Here is a 12,718-nt window from a genome sequence, read left to right as displayed (position 1 = left end):
TACAGCTGGGCCTCCAGGGGTGACATCACATATCAGTAGGACTGTGATGCCTGCCTGAGATTCAGACCAGCAAGTTTTTATTAAGAGTTTCAAAAGAGGGGGAGGTGTAAGAACAGGGAGTAGGTACAGAGATCACATGCTTCAAAGGGCAAAAAGCAGGACTACTAATAAGGGTCTAACAAAGATCACATGCTTCTGAGGGAACAGGACAAAGGGAAAAAGCAGAACCACTGATAAGGGTCTATGTTCAGTGGTGCACGTATTGTCTTGATAAACATCTTAAACAACAGAAAACAGGTTTGAGAGCAGAGAACCGGTTGACCACAAATTTACCAGGGCGGAGTTTTTCCTCACCCTAGAAAGCCTGAGGGCACTGCAGGAGACCAGAGCGTATCTCACTCCCTCACTCCTTATCTCAACCGCATAAGACCGACATTCCCAGAGTGGCCGTTGATAGACCTGCCCCCAGGAATGCATCCCTTTTCCAGGGTATTAATATTAATATTCCTTGCTAGGAAAAGAATTTAGCAATATCTCTCCTACTTGCACATCCATTTATAGGCTCTCTGCAAGAAGAAAAATATGGCTCTTTTTGCCTGACCCCACAGGCAGTCAGACCTTATGGTTGTCTTCCCTTGTTCCCTAAAAATTGCTGTTATTCTATTCTTTTTCAAGGTGTGCTGATTTCATATTGTTCAAACACACGTTTTACAATCAATTTGTACAGTTAACACAATTATCACAGTGGTCCTGAGGTGACGTACATCCTCAGCTTACAAAGATAACAGGATTAAGAGATTAAAGTAAAGACAGGCATAAGAAATTATAAAAGTATTATTTGGGAACTGATAAATGTCCATGAAATCTTCACAATTTATATTCCTCTGCCATGGTTCCAACTGTTCCCTCCATTGGGGGGTCCCAGACTTCCCGTAACATCTCTCCCTTTCTTTTTATATAAATGAGCCACGGTGATGAAGGCTTGTTCATTCTCTCGGTTTTGACGCAGGATTCGTTGACTGGTCTGGCACACTAAAAAGCCGATTAAACAGAGAAACATGATTCCAAAATTTACCACAGTGGAGCCCCCAATAGACTTAATCCAAGTCGTGGGGTTTAGTCCAGAAAGACTTTCTGCCACCTGACCTAACGCCTCAGCTCCAGGCACAATGGATAAATAAGCTTGAGAGGCTTCAAAAATTTTTGTCTTTAATTTAGTTATGTCCAAGGATAAATGATCTTCCCTACCCAGCAGGTGTCCTTTGACCATTTCCCATGACTCATCAGTCTCATTGTAGGAATATGGTGTGATACAGAATCAGAAGTATTCCAGTCACACTGCACTTGCATGTGATGTTCGAGACTCATTAGCCAGTCTCCAAGCCAAATAACATACTGTCTTAAATCGTTAATTTGATTAGCTAATTTTTGATCAATGCCCTGTTGAGAATTCCACATTTGGGTGGAATTGGCTTGCCAATCATTAACAAAATGAGCCACTTGAATAGATTGGTGTAACGCCACTCTGGCAGTGGTGGCCAGTGCAGTGACTGTAATTAGGCCCATGATCACAGCGATTAAAGTGAAAACAAATCTCTTAGATCTTTTGAGAATTCGCTGTAGCACTTCATTAATTAAATGTACTGAGGGGGAAGATTCCCAAGGTCTGGGTAAAGTTACTGGTATCCAGATTCCTTCTTGAGCTCGAACCAACATCACACTTTTCCTGAAGTCAAAACAGGAGTTAACACAAGTGCATAAATGACAATGTATTGGACAGTTTGATTGTTCATCCAAATTTTGATATTTCCCACTAACAGCATGTAAGGAGGCTTAACACAACTATAGGAATAGTCAGGCTGGAGGTAAACAAAGCAGAATGTTTGAATCTACGTTGATACTGAGGGAGAGGAGCAGCGTGGCAATGCCTGATGTTCTCCACCATAAAGAAGCAATCTGAGGTGCCCAGGGATGCCGAAGAGGTAGAGGGGCATACCAGGGTCGAGAAGAATTATCATAATGCCAATTGGAGTCCCATAAAGGGGGATCGGCATCAAAAAGAGGAAGAGGGTTCAAAGGGGATTTATCATGGGGTTCAGAATCACAGATGTGAGGGGTGGTAGTGGGGACAACAGACAGAAAAGTTTCCCCTTCCCATACTCGCAGTCTGGACATGGCAATAGCCAATTTCCAAAGTTCTGGGTGTTCTGGGCTCAGAATGGGGAATATCATACAAGGCCTCAGGGCCGGGGTGGGCGGGTAATGCCCTTATCTTCTCATTTTAAGGGAAAGAACGAGCTGAACTGCCTATGGAAAGTAGGATGGTGATCCTCGTCCTCCCAATAAGAAATAAAATAAGTAGCCTCCAGACATCCCCTTCCGCCAGAGGAGCAATTGTTTTTTAAATAGCCCTTTGGTGCCCAGTCTATTACTAAACCATGTGAGTCATTTTTTAATACTGCTGCATGTGAGTTAACACAATCTTCCTAAATTAAAGTTTTAGATGGGCCCTCAAAATTTTTAGGACATAGTTTTCCTATGGGTTTATATTGAAAATATGGGGTATCTCCTATTACTCCCCCTTTCATTTGTCTTAAAGGAGAAAGGGAGAGGCCGGAGACCAAATGTCCCCATTCCCCTGTGGCTGATCTCTCCGGAAGGTAAGCAGTCCAGACTTGAGTTTCTAGATGGATACAACCAAGTGGATGTCCGAGGCACAGAGGAGGGTATTTATAACCCATAGTAACATAAATGCAGTGCCTTCTTCTCCTGGTTGAGTGGGGCAGTGGTCATCTGTAGCTCCAGGCATATACACACTATCGTTAGTATAGATTTCCGCAGGAGCATCCATCCAGGTGAGAGGTCGAATAAGTGGAGGAAAAGGCACATAAGCCCAATAAGAATAATTTTATATAGCAGGTAAATCAGTTTGAGGGGAAACTGGTGAGACAGAAAGTGTAAGGAGGAGAATTATTAAATAAAACCTACTGTAAGCGAGATCCAGTGCTGGAGGAGAAAGAGAAGAACAGAGGGATGTTATTTTCAGGCTAATAGAAATGGTGAGATTTTTAGGTTTGTAAGGAGAAAAAGAAAGGTAAGGAGATGTGGGATTAGTTAGAGGGGTCTCCGTTGCCATTTGGGAGGACTGAACCAGACCCATTTTGATTTGGCCTACCAGTTTCTGAGGAGTCCGCACAGATCTCACCAGGTATGAGGGCAGTCTCTGACGCGGACATCTCTTTTCTGTGGTTTTCATTGTCAGTATGCACATGAAGTTTAAGTCTTCTAGTGGGCACCCAGACAGGGGATTGATGATCTCCTGGTGAAACGCAAGCATACCCTCTTCCCCACGTTATAATTGTTCCAGGTTCCCAGGTATTGGTTTGGGAGTTTTTCCATAACACTGGCTTGCTTTCATTGAGGGATAATTTTTTGCTTATGTAATAGTGTTCAGCAGCATTCCCTGAGGAAGTACTTTCCATTGATAATGAGCTGCAGGCTCCTGATTATTGATAGATGGTACAGTAAAAGCAAATTTTGACAATCTGATTTATGTAAAGCAATATGAAAGAAACAGTCTTTAAGATCAATAACTATGAGAGGCCAATTCTTGGGTATTAAAGGAGGGGCAGGCATGCCGGGTTGGACGGCTCCCATAGGTTTAATTACAGCATTAATGGCCCTTAAATCAGTTACCATCCTCCACTTCCCTGATTTCTTTTTTACTAGAAACACAGGAGAATTCCAGGGGGAAAGAGGAGGTTCCACATTTCCAAGTTGTAACTGTTCAGAAACCAATTGAGTTAAAGCCTCCAGTTTTTCTTTAGAGAGCAGCCACTGCTCAATCCAAACAGGTGTTTCAGATTTCCCTCATAGAGGAACAGGATTAGGAGGCGTAGCAGTGGCCGTCATTAAAAAGGATAACCTAAACCAGCCCTGTCTTCTTTTACGGTAACTTGAAGAGGTTTGGTAAATCCTTCATGTCTTGGACTGAGACTGAGTCCTGGAACAAACCCCATGTTTTCCATTATATGTTGACTGGGAGCCCTATAAGAGTTATGTGGAATATTAATTTCAGCCCCCCATTGTGCCAGCAAATCTCTACCCCAAAGATTAATGGGGATTGGTGTGATATGAGGCTGAATTGTACCCTTTTGACCATCAGGGCTAGTGCAAGGCAAGATAAATGTGCTCTGGTGAACTTCATCAGCTTTTCCAACCCCTACTAGTCCCATGTTAGTGGGATGTTTAGGCCAGGAGGAAGGCCATAGATTAGAGGAAATAATAGAAACATCAGCCCTAGTATCTACTAGGCCCTCACACTTTTTTCCTTGAATGTGTATGGTGCAGGTGGGCTGTTGTTTAGAAATTACATTAATCCAATAAGCGGCTTTTTCACCACCAGAGCGCATCCCAGGGCCCCGTGTCTTATCTCCTTTGCTTAAAACAATATTAGGTGGTAAAAGTAATTGAGCAATTGACTCACCGGATGGAATGGAAACAGGAACCTTGGCAGACACCATAAGTTTAATCTCATTAGAGGAATCAGAATGAGACCAGTATGAACCGTGATTCCTTTAGTAGTAGTGGATGCCATACCTAACACCAGGCCCACTGAACCTTGAGGTAAAGGGCCAGAACCTTGAGGTAAAGGCCCCGTGGGGACAATTAAAGGGAAAGAATTAGGTAGTAAATTTAGAGGAATGGTACTACAGAGATTGACCGCCCCGCCCCCTACTGTGGAGGTAGACAAGTGTACTGAGGCAGAAGAAGAGGCTGGGATCTATCTGAGTTGGCTGTAGGTAAATTTGTGTGTGCTGGGGGCTGCGTTGGGACCGCTTGAAGTGGAAATGCAACATTGGTCCGAGTCTGAGGTGTCCCATTTCATATTGGGGCCTGGGACTGGCCCCGCTTCCCATTTCCCTGGTTCTGTGGCAAGGGATCTCCATCTATATCAGATTTAGAATGGCAAGTACTTGCCCAATGTTTGCCTTTATGACAACAAGGGCAAACAGTAGCAGGAGCATTTGGCTGTGTTTGTTGAGCTGGCTTGGCTGCTTTTAAGTTTTTAATGGTGCAATTTTTTCGAGTATGACCAAGTTGACCACAGTTATAGCAGGCTCCAAGAAAAGAATCAGTCGAGCCGGTTTGATTGCCGTCCTTCATAGCCCGTGCCCACAGAATAGCTTTGTGGGTCTCTGATCCAATGCCTTCACAAGCTTTAATATATGCAGGCAACACCTTGTGATCAGCTAAATTTTGTCATTGGATGGCATGCATGGCCATTTTACACTCATGGTTCACATTCTTAAAAGCTAACATGCTAACATACAAAGGAGAGTACCTTGAGCACGCTCATCAGAGATGGATTTTTCAACAGCATGTTGTAATTTAGCCAAAAAATCAGGATATAATTCATTGTGACCCTGTTTAACAGTAGTAAAAGAAACAGGAGCTTGACCTGGGGCACGTAATTTATCCCAAGTTCTCATACACACCTTTGTTACTTGTTCCATGGTGAGAGCATCAAAGCCTAATTGGGAGGTAGTGTCAGAGTAATTATCGGATCCTGTGAGCTGAGCCTGAGTAATTGGAATGTCATCAGCCCGATTTAGCTGAGCCTGCAGATGGGCCTCCTCTCACCACCAGGTACGGAATTGTAAATGCTGAGATGGAGTTAGAACAGCTTTTGCCAAAAGGTCCCAGTCTAAAGGAAGCAAAATGACCTCAGTACAAAGAGTCTGTAATACCATTTTAACATATGGAGAAATAGGACCATACTGAGTACAAGCATCCTTGAATTCTTTTAAAAAGGTAAGATTGAGCGGCACATATCGATGCACTTGTACCCCTTGAGCATTGGGAGACTCCAGCGCGAACAGATAAGCCGATGCCTCTAATCCACTTGTTTCTTTTTTCTGGCGTAATAAGTGTTGCATGGAAGTTTCAAGAACAGGCACATGAGATGGACTTGGCATAGAAATGACAGGAAAAGTATGTGTAGATAAGGGAAACTGAGGTTGAGGAGGTCGGACTGGTATGAGAGTGTGAGAAAGGGGCATTGGGGGAGCAGAAGAGGCATAAGCATACTGGTGATTATTGGCTCAATCCTGTGCAACCAGAGTGGCAGGGGCGTCCACGTGTGAAGAAGGGTACAGAGAAGCAGGTTGAATGGATGGCAAAGTGACCAAATGAGGGACCGAAATGACAGGAGAGTGAGGGGCTGCGGTGGATGAGGGAGGGCCTGCAGAATTACAGGTAAATTGTAGTTTGGTTCTGGAGCCATCAGATGGCTCTGGAAGCAAAGGCTGCAAAGGTTTGAAGAGGGAAGAGTTAGTATAGATATGGTCCTGGGCTGTCCAAGCCGGGTCCGTGGGAGCTACAAGTACCGGCTCCTCATGAAAAGAAATAAGATCATTGGGGGTGACGTTAAGCCAAAGTCACCGGAGTTAGATATTGAGTCCTCAATATCGTCAGGTAGGGGAGGAGTTGGTGAAGGGAGAGGCTTGAGCAGATAACGAAGGCCGAACGGGAGAGGAAACCTGAGGAAGAGGTAGAGGGTCGCCAGACTCAGAAAACTGTGGTAACTGCAGGGGGTTACAGGATTGGCATTTTAGGACAGCACGTACCAAGGCCCAATCACCCCAAACAGTGACGGGAGCATAATTTCCTGTTGGGACCAGTTCCTGGAATTTTGCACCGACATGATCCCATAGTTCCACATCTAACATTCCCTTTTCAGGAAACCAAGGACAGTGTTCTTCCACTGCCCTGAATAGGATGTCCATATTTTCCATAGGTACCTGAACTCCTCCCTGTTTTAACAGGAGTTTAATATAGCAGAGATAAGCATAATGCTTAGACTTTGCATAACCCATAGTTACCCCAGACAATACACAGACAACTCACCAATCGTCAGGGAGCCAAACAAGCATTTCTGTGAACCAGACCAATGAACGTTTCTACGCACGTACCAAAAGGAATCGGGTTCCCACATGCACTTGGGAAAAAGAAAGCCACTTGGCATGCCAGATATTGGGGGAACCTGCCCCTAATATTTCAATGTAGGTTCTTTCTATTTTCCATGTCAGCTAGCTGAGAAATAAAGAGAGACAGTACAAAGAGAGGAATTTTACAGCTGGGCCGCCGGGGGTGACATCACATATCGGTAGGACTGTGATGCCCACCTGAGTCTCAGACCAGCAAGTTTTTATTAAAGGTTTCAAAAGGGGAGGGGGCGTAAGAACAGGGAGTAGGTACAAAGATCACATGCTTCAAAGGGCAAAAAGCAGAACTACTAATAAGGGTCTAACAAAGATTACAGGGCAAAGGGCAAAAACAGAACCACTGATAAGGGTCTATGTTCAGTGGTGCACGTATTGTCTTGATAAACATCTTAAACAACAGAAAACAGGGTTCGAGAGCAGAGAACCGGTCTGACCACAGATTTACCAGGGTGGAGTTTTTCCCCACCCTAGTAAGCCTGAGGGCACTGCAGGAGACCAGAGCGTATCTCACTCCTTATCTCAACCGCATAAGACAGACGTTCCCAGAGTGGCTGTTTATAGACCTCCCTCCAGGAATGCATTCCTTTCCCAGGGTATTAATATTAATATTCCTTGCTAGGAAAAGAATTTAGCAATATCTCGCCTACTTGCACATCCATTTATAGGCTCTCTGCAAGAAGAAAAATATGGCTCTTTTTGCCCAACGCCGCAGGCAGTCAGACCTTATGGTTGTCTTCCCTTGTTCCCTAAAAATCACGTTATTCTGTTCTTTTTGAAGGTGCACTGATTTCATATTGTTCAAACACACATGTTTTACAATCAATTTGTACAGTTAACACAATTATCACAGTGGTCCTGAGGTGACGTACATCCTCAGCTTACGAAGATAACAGGATTAAGAGATTAAAGTAAAGACAGGCATAAGAAATTATAAAAGTATTATTTGGGAACTGATAAATGTCCATGAAATTTTCACAATTTATGTTGCTCTGCCGCGGCTCCAGCTGGTCCCTCCGTTCGGGATCCCTGACTTCCCACAACAAGAAGGAACACAAGCGACCATTAACATGGGAACAAAAATATATTCCACCTCATTAGTAACTGGGGAAGTGCAAATGAAAATCACATTGGGATATCATTTCATAATACTGAATTGGCAAAAAAACTTTAAGGTCAGAAATTACCAAGTGTTGGGGAGTTGGTGGAGCTACGGGAACTCTTATACTCATTCACTGCTGCTGGTAAGGATATTATCCTCTTTGGAGCAGGGCGTGGTGGCTTACACCTGTAATCCCAACACTTTGGGAGGCCGAGGTGGGCAGATCATGAGGTCAAGAGATCAAGACCACCCTGGCCAACATGGTGAAACCCCGTCTCTACTAAAAATACAAAAATTGGCTGGGTGTGGTGGCGCATGCCTGTAGTCCCAGCTACTTGGGAGGCTGAGTCAGGAGAATCGCTTGAACCCGGGAGGCGGAGGTTGCAGTGAGCCAAGATCGTGCCACTGCACTCCATCCTGGTGACAGAGTGAGACTCCGTCTCAAACAAAACAAAACAAAACAAAAAAACAAAACAAAAAAACAGAACCACAAACTGGATGGCTTAAAACAAATGGATGCTGTCACTGTTCTGTAAGCTAGAATTCTGAAATCAAGATGTCAGCAGGGCTGTGCTGTTGTAGTTCTGGGTAGAATCCTTCCTTGCTTCTTCCCAGCTTCTGGGGGTGGCCAGCAATCCTTGTGTTTGGGGCTTGCAGCTGCATCCCTCCAGGCTCTCTGCTTTTGTCATCACACATTCTCCATGTGACTGTCTTTACATAGTCTTCCTTCTTAGAAGGACACCTGTCCAATTGGAGTAAGGGCCTACTCCAATATGACTTCATGTTAACTAATTACGTCTTCAGCAATTCTGGTTCCAACTGAGGTCACCTTCTGAAGTTAGGACTTCCACATGCTTTTTGGGGGACACAATTCAATCAATAACAGGGAGATAAGGCTGGGGTTATCTTCCTGTTATTGATTGATAACATCCCTTGCTGTTATCTTAATTTTATTCTTTTATTCTTTTTTAATGAGTTTACCAGGAAGTTATTTTAGATGTCTCCTTCTCACTTAGCAAGTGAGTAAGTAAAAAGTTTAAATGAACTTAATTTAATGCTAATAATCCCAGCACTTTGGGAAGCCAAGGCAGGAGGATCGCTTGAGCCCAGTTCAAGACCAACCTGGGTGACATAGTGAGACCTTGTTTCTACAAAAAATTAAAACTTTTTCAGGTGTGGTAGTGCACGCCTGTAGTCCTAGCTACTTGAGTGGTGAGGCAGAAAGATCACTTAAGTCCAGAGGCGGAGGTTGCAGTGAGCCGCACTCCAGAATGGGCGACAGAGCAAGAACCGCTCTCAAAAAAAAAAAAAAAAAGTAGCAGAGAGCTAATGTTTTACCTAATTGGGATTCAAAATTAGCATTCCTTGTCAACGAATTGATCACAAATGCTCATCTGTAACAATCAATCTTATCTCCAGGGCCACACACAAACAGGTGGTGGGTCAGATTTGGCCTGGGGCCATAGTTTGCAGACTGTTGATTTAGACTCAGAGACCTAGGTACTAGGAATAATGAAAAAACAAGGGAGTGCATAACATTTAAGGTAGTTTTCGTTCTGTGGGGTGGGGGAGGGAAGGAGGATAGAGTTGGAGAGGAATATACAGGCTGGTTTCTGGGGTATTGGTAATATTCTGTTTCTTGCCTTGATACTACTGTTCATTTTAATTTTGTTCATTAAACAATACACATTGTTTTACATGCTTTTTATATGTGTGCTATATTTCATGAAAAATAATTTGAACCTCTCTGACTTCTCCCCACTTCTCCACTCTCCCTCCTTCTTACCAAACAAATTATTCCTTATTTTAAAACCGCTTCCCACTTTTACCTCTGATCTCTTTCTTCTGGAGTGTAATCCTCTGGGTCGTGCAAGAGTTTTATGTTCCTTTATTAACAAACCTGTTAATCTATCACCAATCTCAGGTCATCCCTTTTTCTTTGTCATTGTCACTTTTGCTCTTCTCTCTCCATTCTTTTCCTTAAGCAGACTTTTAAATTTGCCCTTAGAAAGTAAACAAGAAAGCGGGTTTCCCTTGCTGTTATCTTTATTTTATTCTTTTAGTTTTTCTTTTATGAGTTTACTAGGAAATTATTTTAGGTGTCTCCGTTTCACTTAGCCACTGAGTAAGCAGAAAGTTTAAATGAACTTAATAAAATGGGGGAGGCCAGGGTGGGAGGATCACATAAGGCCAAGAGTTTGAGACCTGCCTGGGTAACATACCAAGACCCTGTCTGTACAAACAATTTAAAAAAGTAACTGGGTATAGTGGTGTGCGCCTGTAGTCCCAGCTACTTGTGAGGCTGAGATGGGAAGATCATTTAAGCCCAGGAGTTCAAGGCTGCAGTGAGACATGATTGCGCCACTGTACTCCAGCCTGGGTAACAGATTTTTTTTTTTTTTTTTTTTTTTTTTTGAGACGGAGTCTCGCTCTGTCGCCCAGGCTGGAGTGCAGTGGCGCGATCTCGGCTCACTGCAAGCTCCGCCTCCCGGGTTCACGCCATTCTCCTGCCTCAGCCTCCCGAGTAGCTGGGACTACAGGCGCCCGCTACCACGCCCGGCTAATTTTTTGTGTTTTTAGTAGAGACGGGGTTTCACCGTGTTAGCCAGGATGGTCTCGATCTCCTGACCTCGTGATCCGCCCGCCTCGGCCTCCCAAAGTGCTGGGATTACAGGCGTGAGCCACCGCGCCCGGCCCAGAGCTGTCTTAAAAAAAAAAAAAAAAGCACGTAGGAGTTCAAGGCCAGCCTGAGTAAGATGGTGAGACCCCATCTCCATTTAAAAAAAGCAAAAAACAGGCTAGCCGGGTGCGGTGGCTCATGCCTGTAATCCCAGCACTTTGGGAGGCCAAGGCAGGTGGATCACGAGGTCAGGAGTTCGAGACCAGCCTGGCCAACATGGTGAAATCACGTCTCTGCTAAAAATACAAAAATTAGCTGGGCATGGTGGCCCATGCCTGTAGTCCCAGCTACTTGGGAGGCTGAAGCAGGAGAATTGTTTGAGGCTGAAGCAGGAGAATTGCCTGAACCCGGGAGGCAGAGGTTGAGTGAGCTGAGATTGCACCACTGCACTCCAGCCTGGGCGACAGAGCGAGACTGTGTCTCAAAAGAAAAACACACACACACACACACACACACACACACACACAAAACACACACACACAAAGAATGAAATGGGCACAGGGACCCATCAGTACATTTGAATCAGAATATTTCAGATCAACCTGCAGCAATTTGTGAGCGTTTGTTTATTCAACAGCTCTTTTGAGATGTGATTCACGTACCCCACTATTCACTCATTTAAAATACGCAATTCATTGGCTTTTAATATATTCACAGAGTTGTGCCACCATCACCACAGTTAAAACCTTTTAATCATCCTAGAAGGAAACCCCTCAACCCTCCGTTGTCAGCCTCCAACCCCTTCCACTCCCAGCTCTAGGTAACCTCTGATCTTTCTGTCTCTATAGGTTTGCCTATTCTGGACATTTCATATAAATGGCATCATATGTGGTCCTTCATGACTGGTTTCTTCCTCTTAGCAGAATGTTTTTGGTTCATCCATGTTGTAGCTCATAGCAGTACTTTATTGCGGAACATTATTTCATTGTATTTCATTGTGGCTACACCACATTCTGCTTATCCGTTCATCAGCTGATGGACGTTTGGGTTGTTTCCACCCTGGCTATTATGAGCATTCATTGAACAATTATTTGTTTTTAGGTAATTTATTTTAAGTGGTATGTAGTCATTGTGGAAACTTTGAAAAATATTAAAGAATATAAAGGATGTGATAAAATTTGCTCATAATCCCACCACTCAAAAATAAAAGCTTTATTAACACGTTTTCTGTGGGGAAAAAAATGCATGTTTATATAATTTGTTTTATAATTCTTCATTTCTCTTGAAGATTTGCTTTGCATTTGAACAGATTTTGTTTGCCAAATCACAGCAAGACTGGCCAACTGCAGTTGTCATAAATAATTTATCAGTCATTGTGCAATGGGAGTATAGTGGAGTTATCTGCCATCAGATGGGCATGGGGAGGGTTTAGAGAAAATTTCACAGAGGAGGAAACATATATTATGAAAATATGCATGAGGTTCTGATACCTGTCAGTAAATAAAACATTGGGTCTTCTAATAAGGTCGTATTTGTTCTGTTGTAGGAGGCTGGCAGGATGTACAGTTTTTATCACAGGAGCAAGCCGTGGCATTGGCAAAGCTATTGCATTGAAAGCAGCAAAGGATGGAGCAAATATTGTTATTGCTGCAAAGACCGCCCAGCCACATCCAAAGCTTCTAGGCACAATCTATACTGCTGCTGAAGAAAGTGAGTGTGACAGTGCCATTTGATAAAATGTCTTTCTAGTGGTTTCAATACATAGAGAATTTGCTGAAGAGTTTAGTTAAAGCTATTTGAAAGCTACCCTGAACGTAATTTTATCTAGTTAAAGAAGTATTTATGTTGTCACCTTGGGGCAGTGCTTCTGACCATTTTTCTCCAGCACTTTTAAGCAATGTGAGAAACTCCAGTTAAAAATCTTATTTCATGGCTGGGCGTGGTGACTCACACCTGTAATTTCACCCAGCTACTCGGGAGGCTGAGGCAGGA

The 12,718-nt window shown here is 43.6% G+C and overlaps 1 protein-coding gene across 2 annotated transcripts in view; it reads left to right on the top strand.

Moving 5' to 3' along the window:
- Positions 1-12,718, top strand: part of HSDL2 (hydroxysteroid dehydrogenase like 2) — a 96,927-nt gene that overhangs the window by 12,072 nt on the left and 72,137 nt on the right. For both annotated transcript variants that reach the window (NM_001199077.3, XM_009457050.4), the window contains exon 2: positions 12,273-12,436. In NM_001199077.3, coding sequence (NP_001186006.1) covers positions 12,273-12,436 — 164 coding nt within the window. The remainder of the gene's footprint in view (positions 1-12,272; positions 12,437-12,718) is intronic.

Source organism: Pan troglodytes, chromosome 11 (genome assembly GCF_028858775.2).
Source record: "Pan troglodytes isolate AG18354 chromosome 11, NHGRI_mPanTro3-v2.0_pri, whole genome shotgun sequence".
Lineage (NCBI taxonomy): Eukaryota > Metazoa > Chordata > Mammalia > Primates > Hominidae > Pan > Pan troglodytes.
This window is presented reverse-complemented; position numbering and strand designations above follow the sequence as displayed.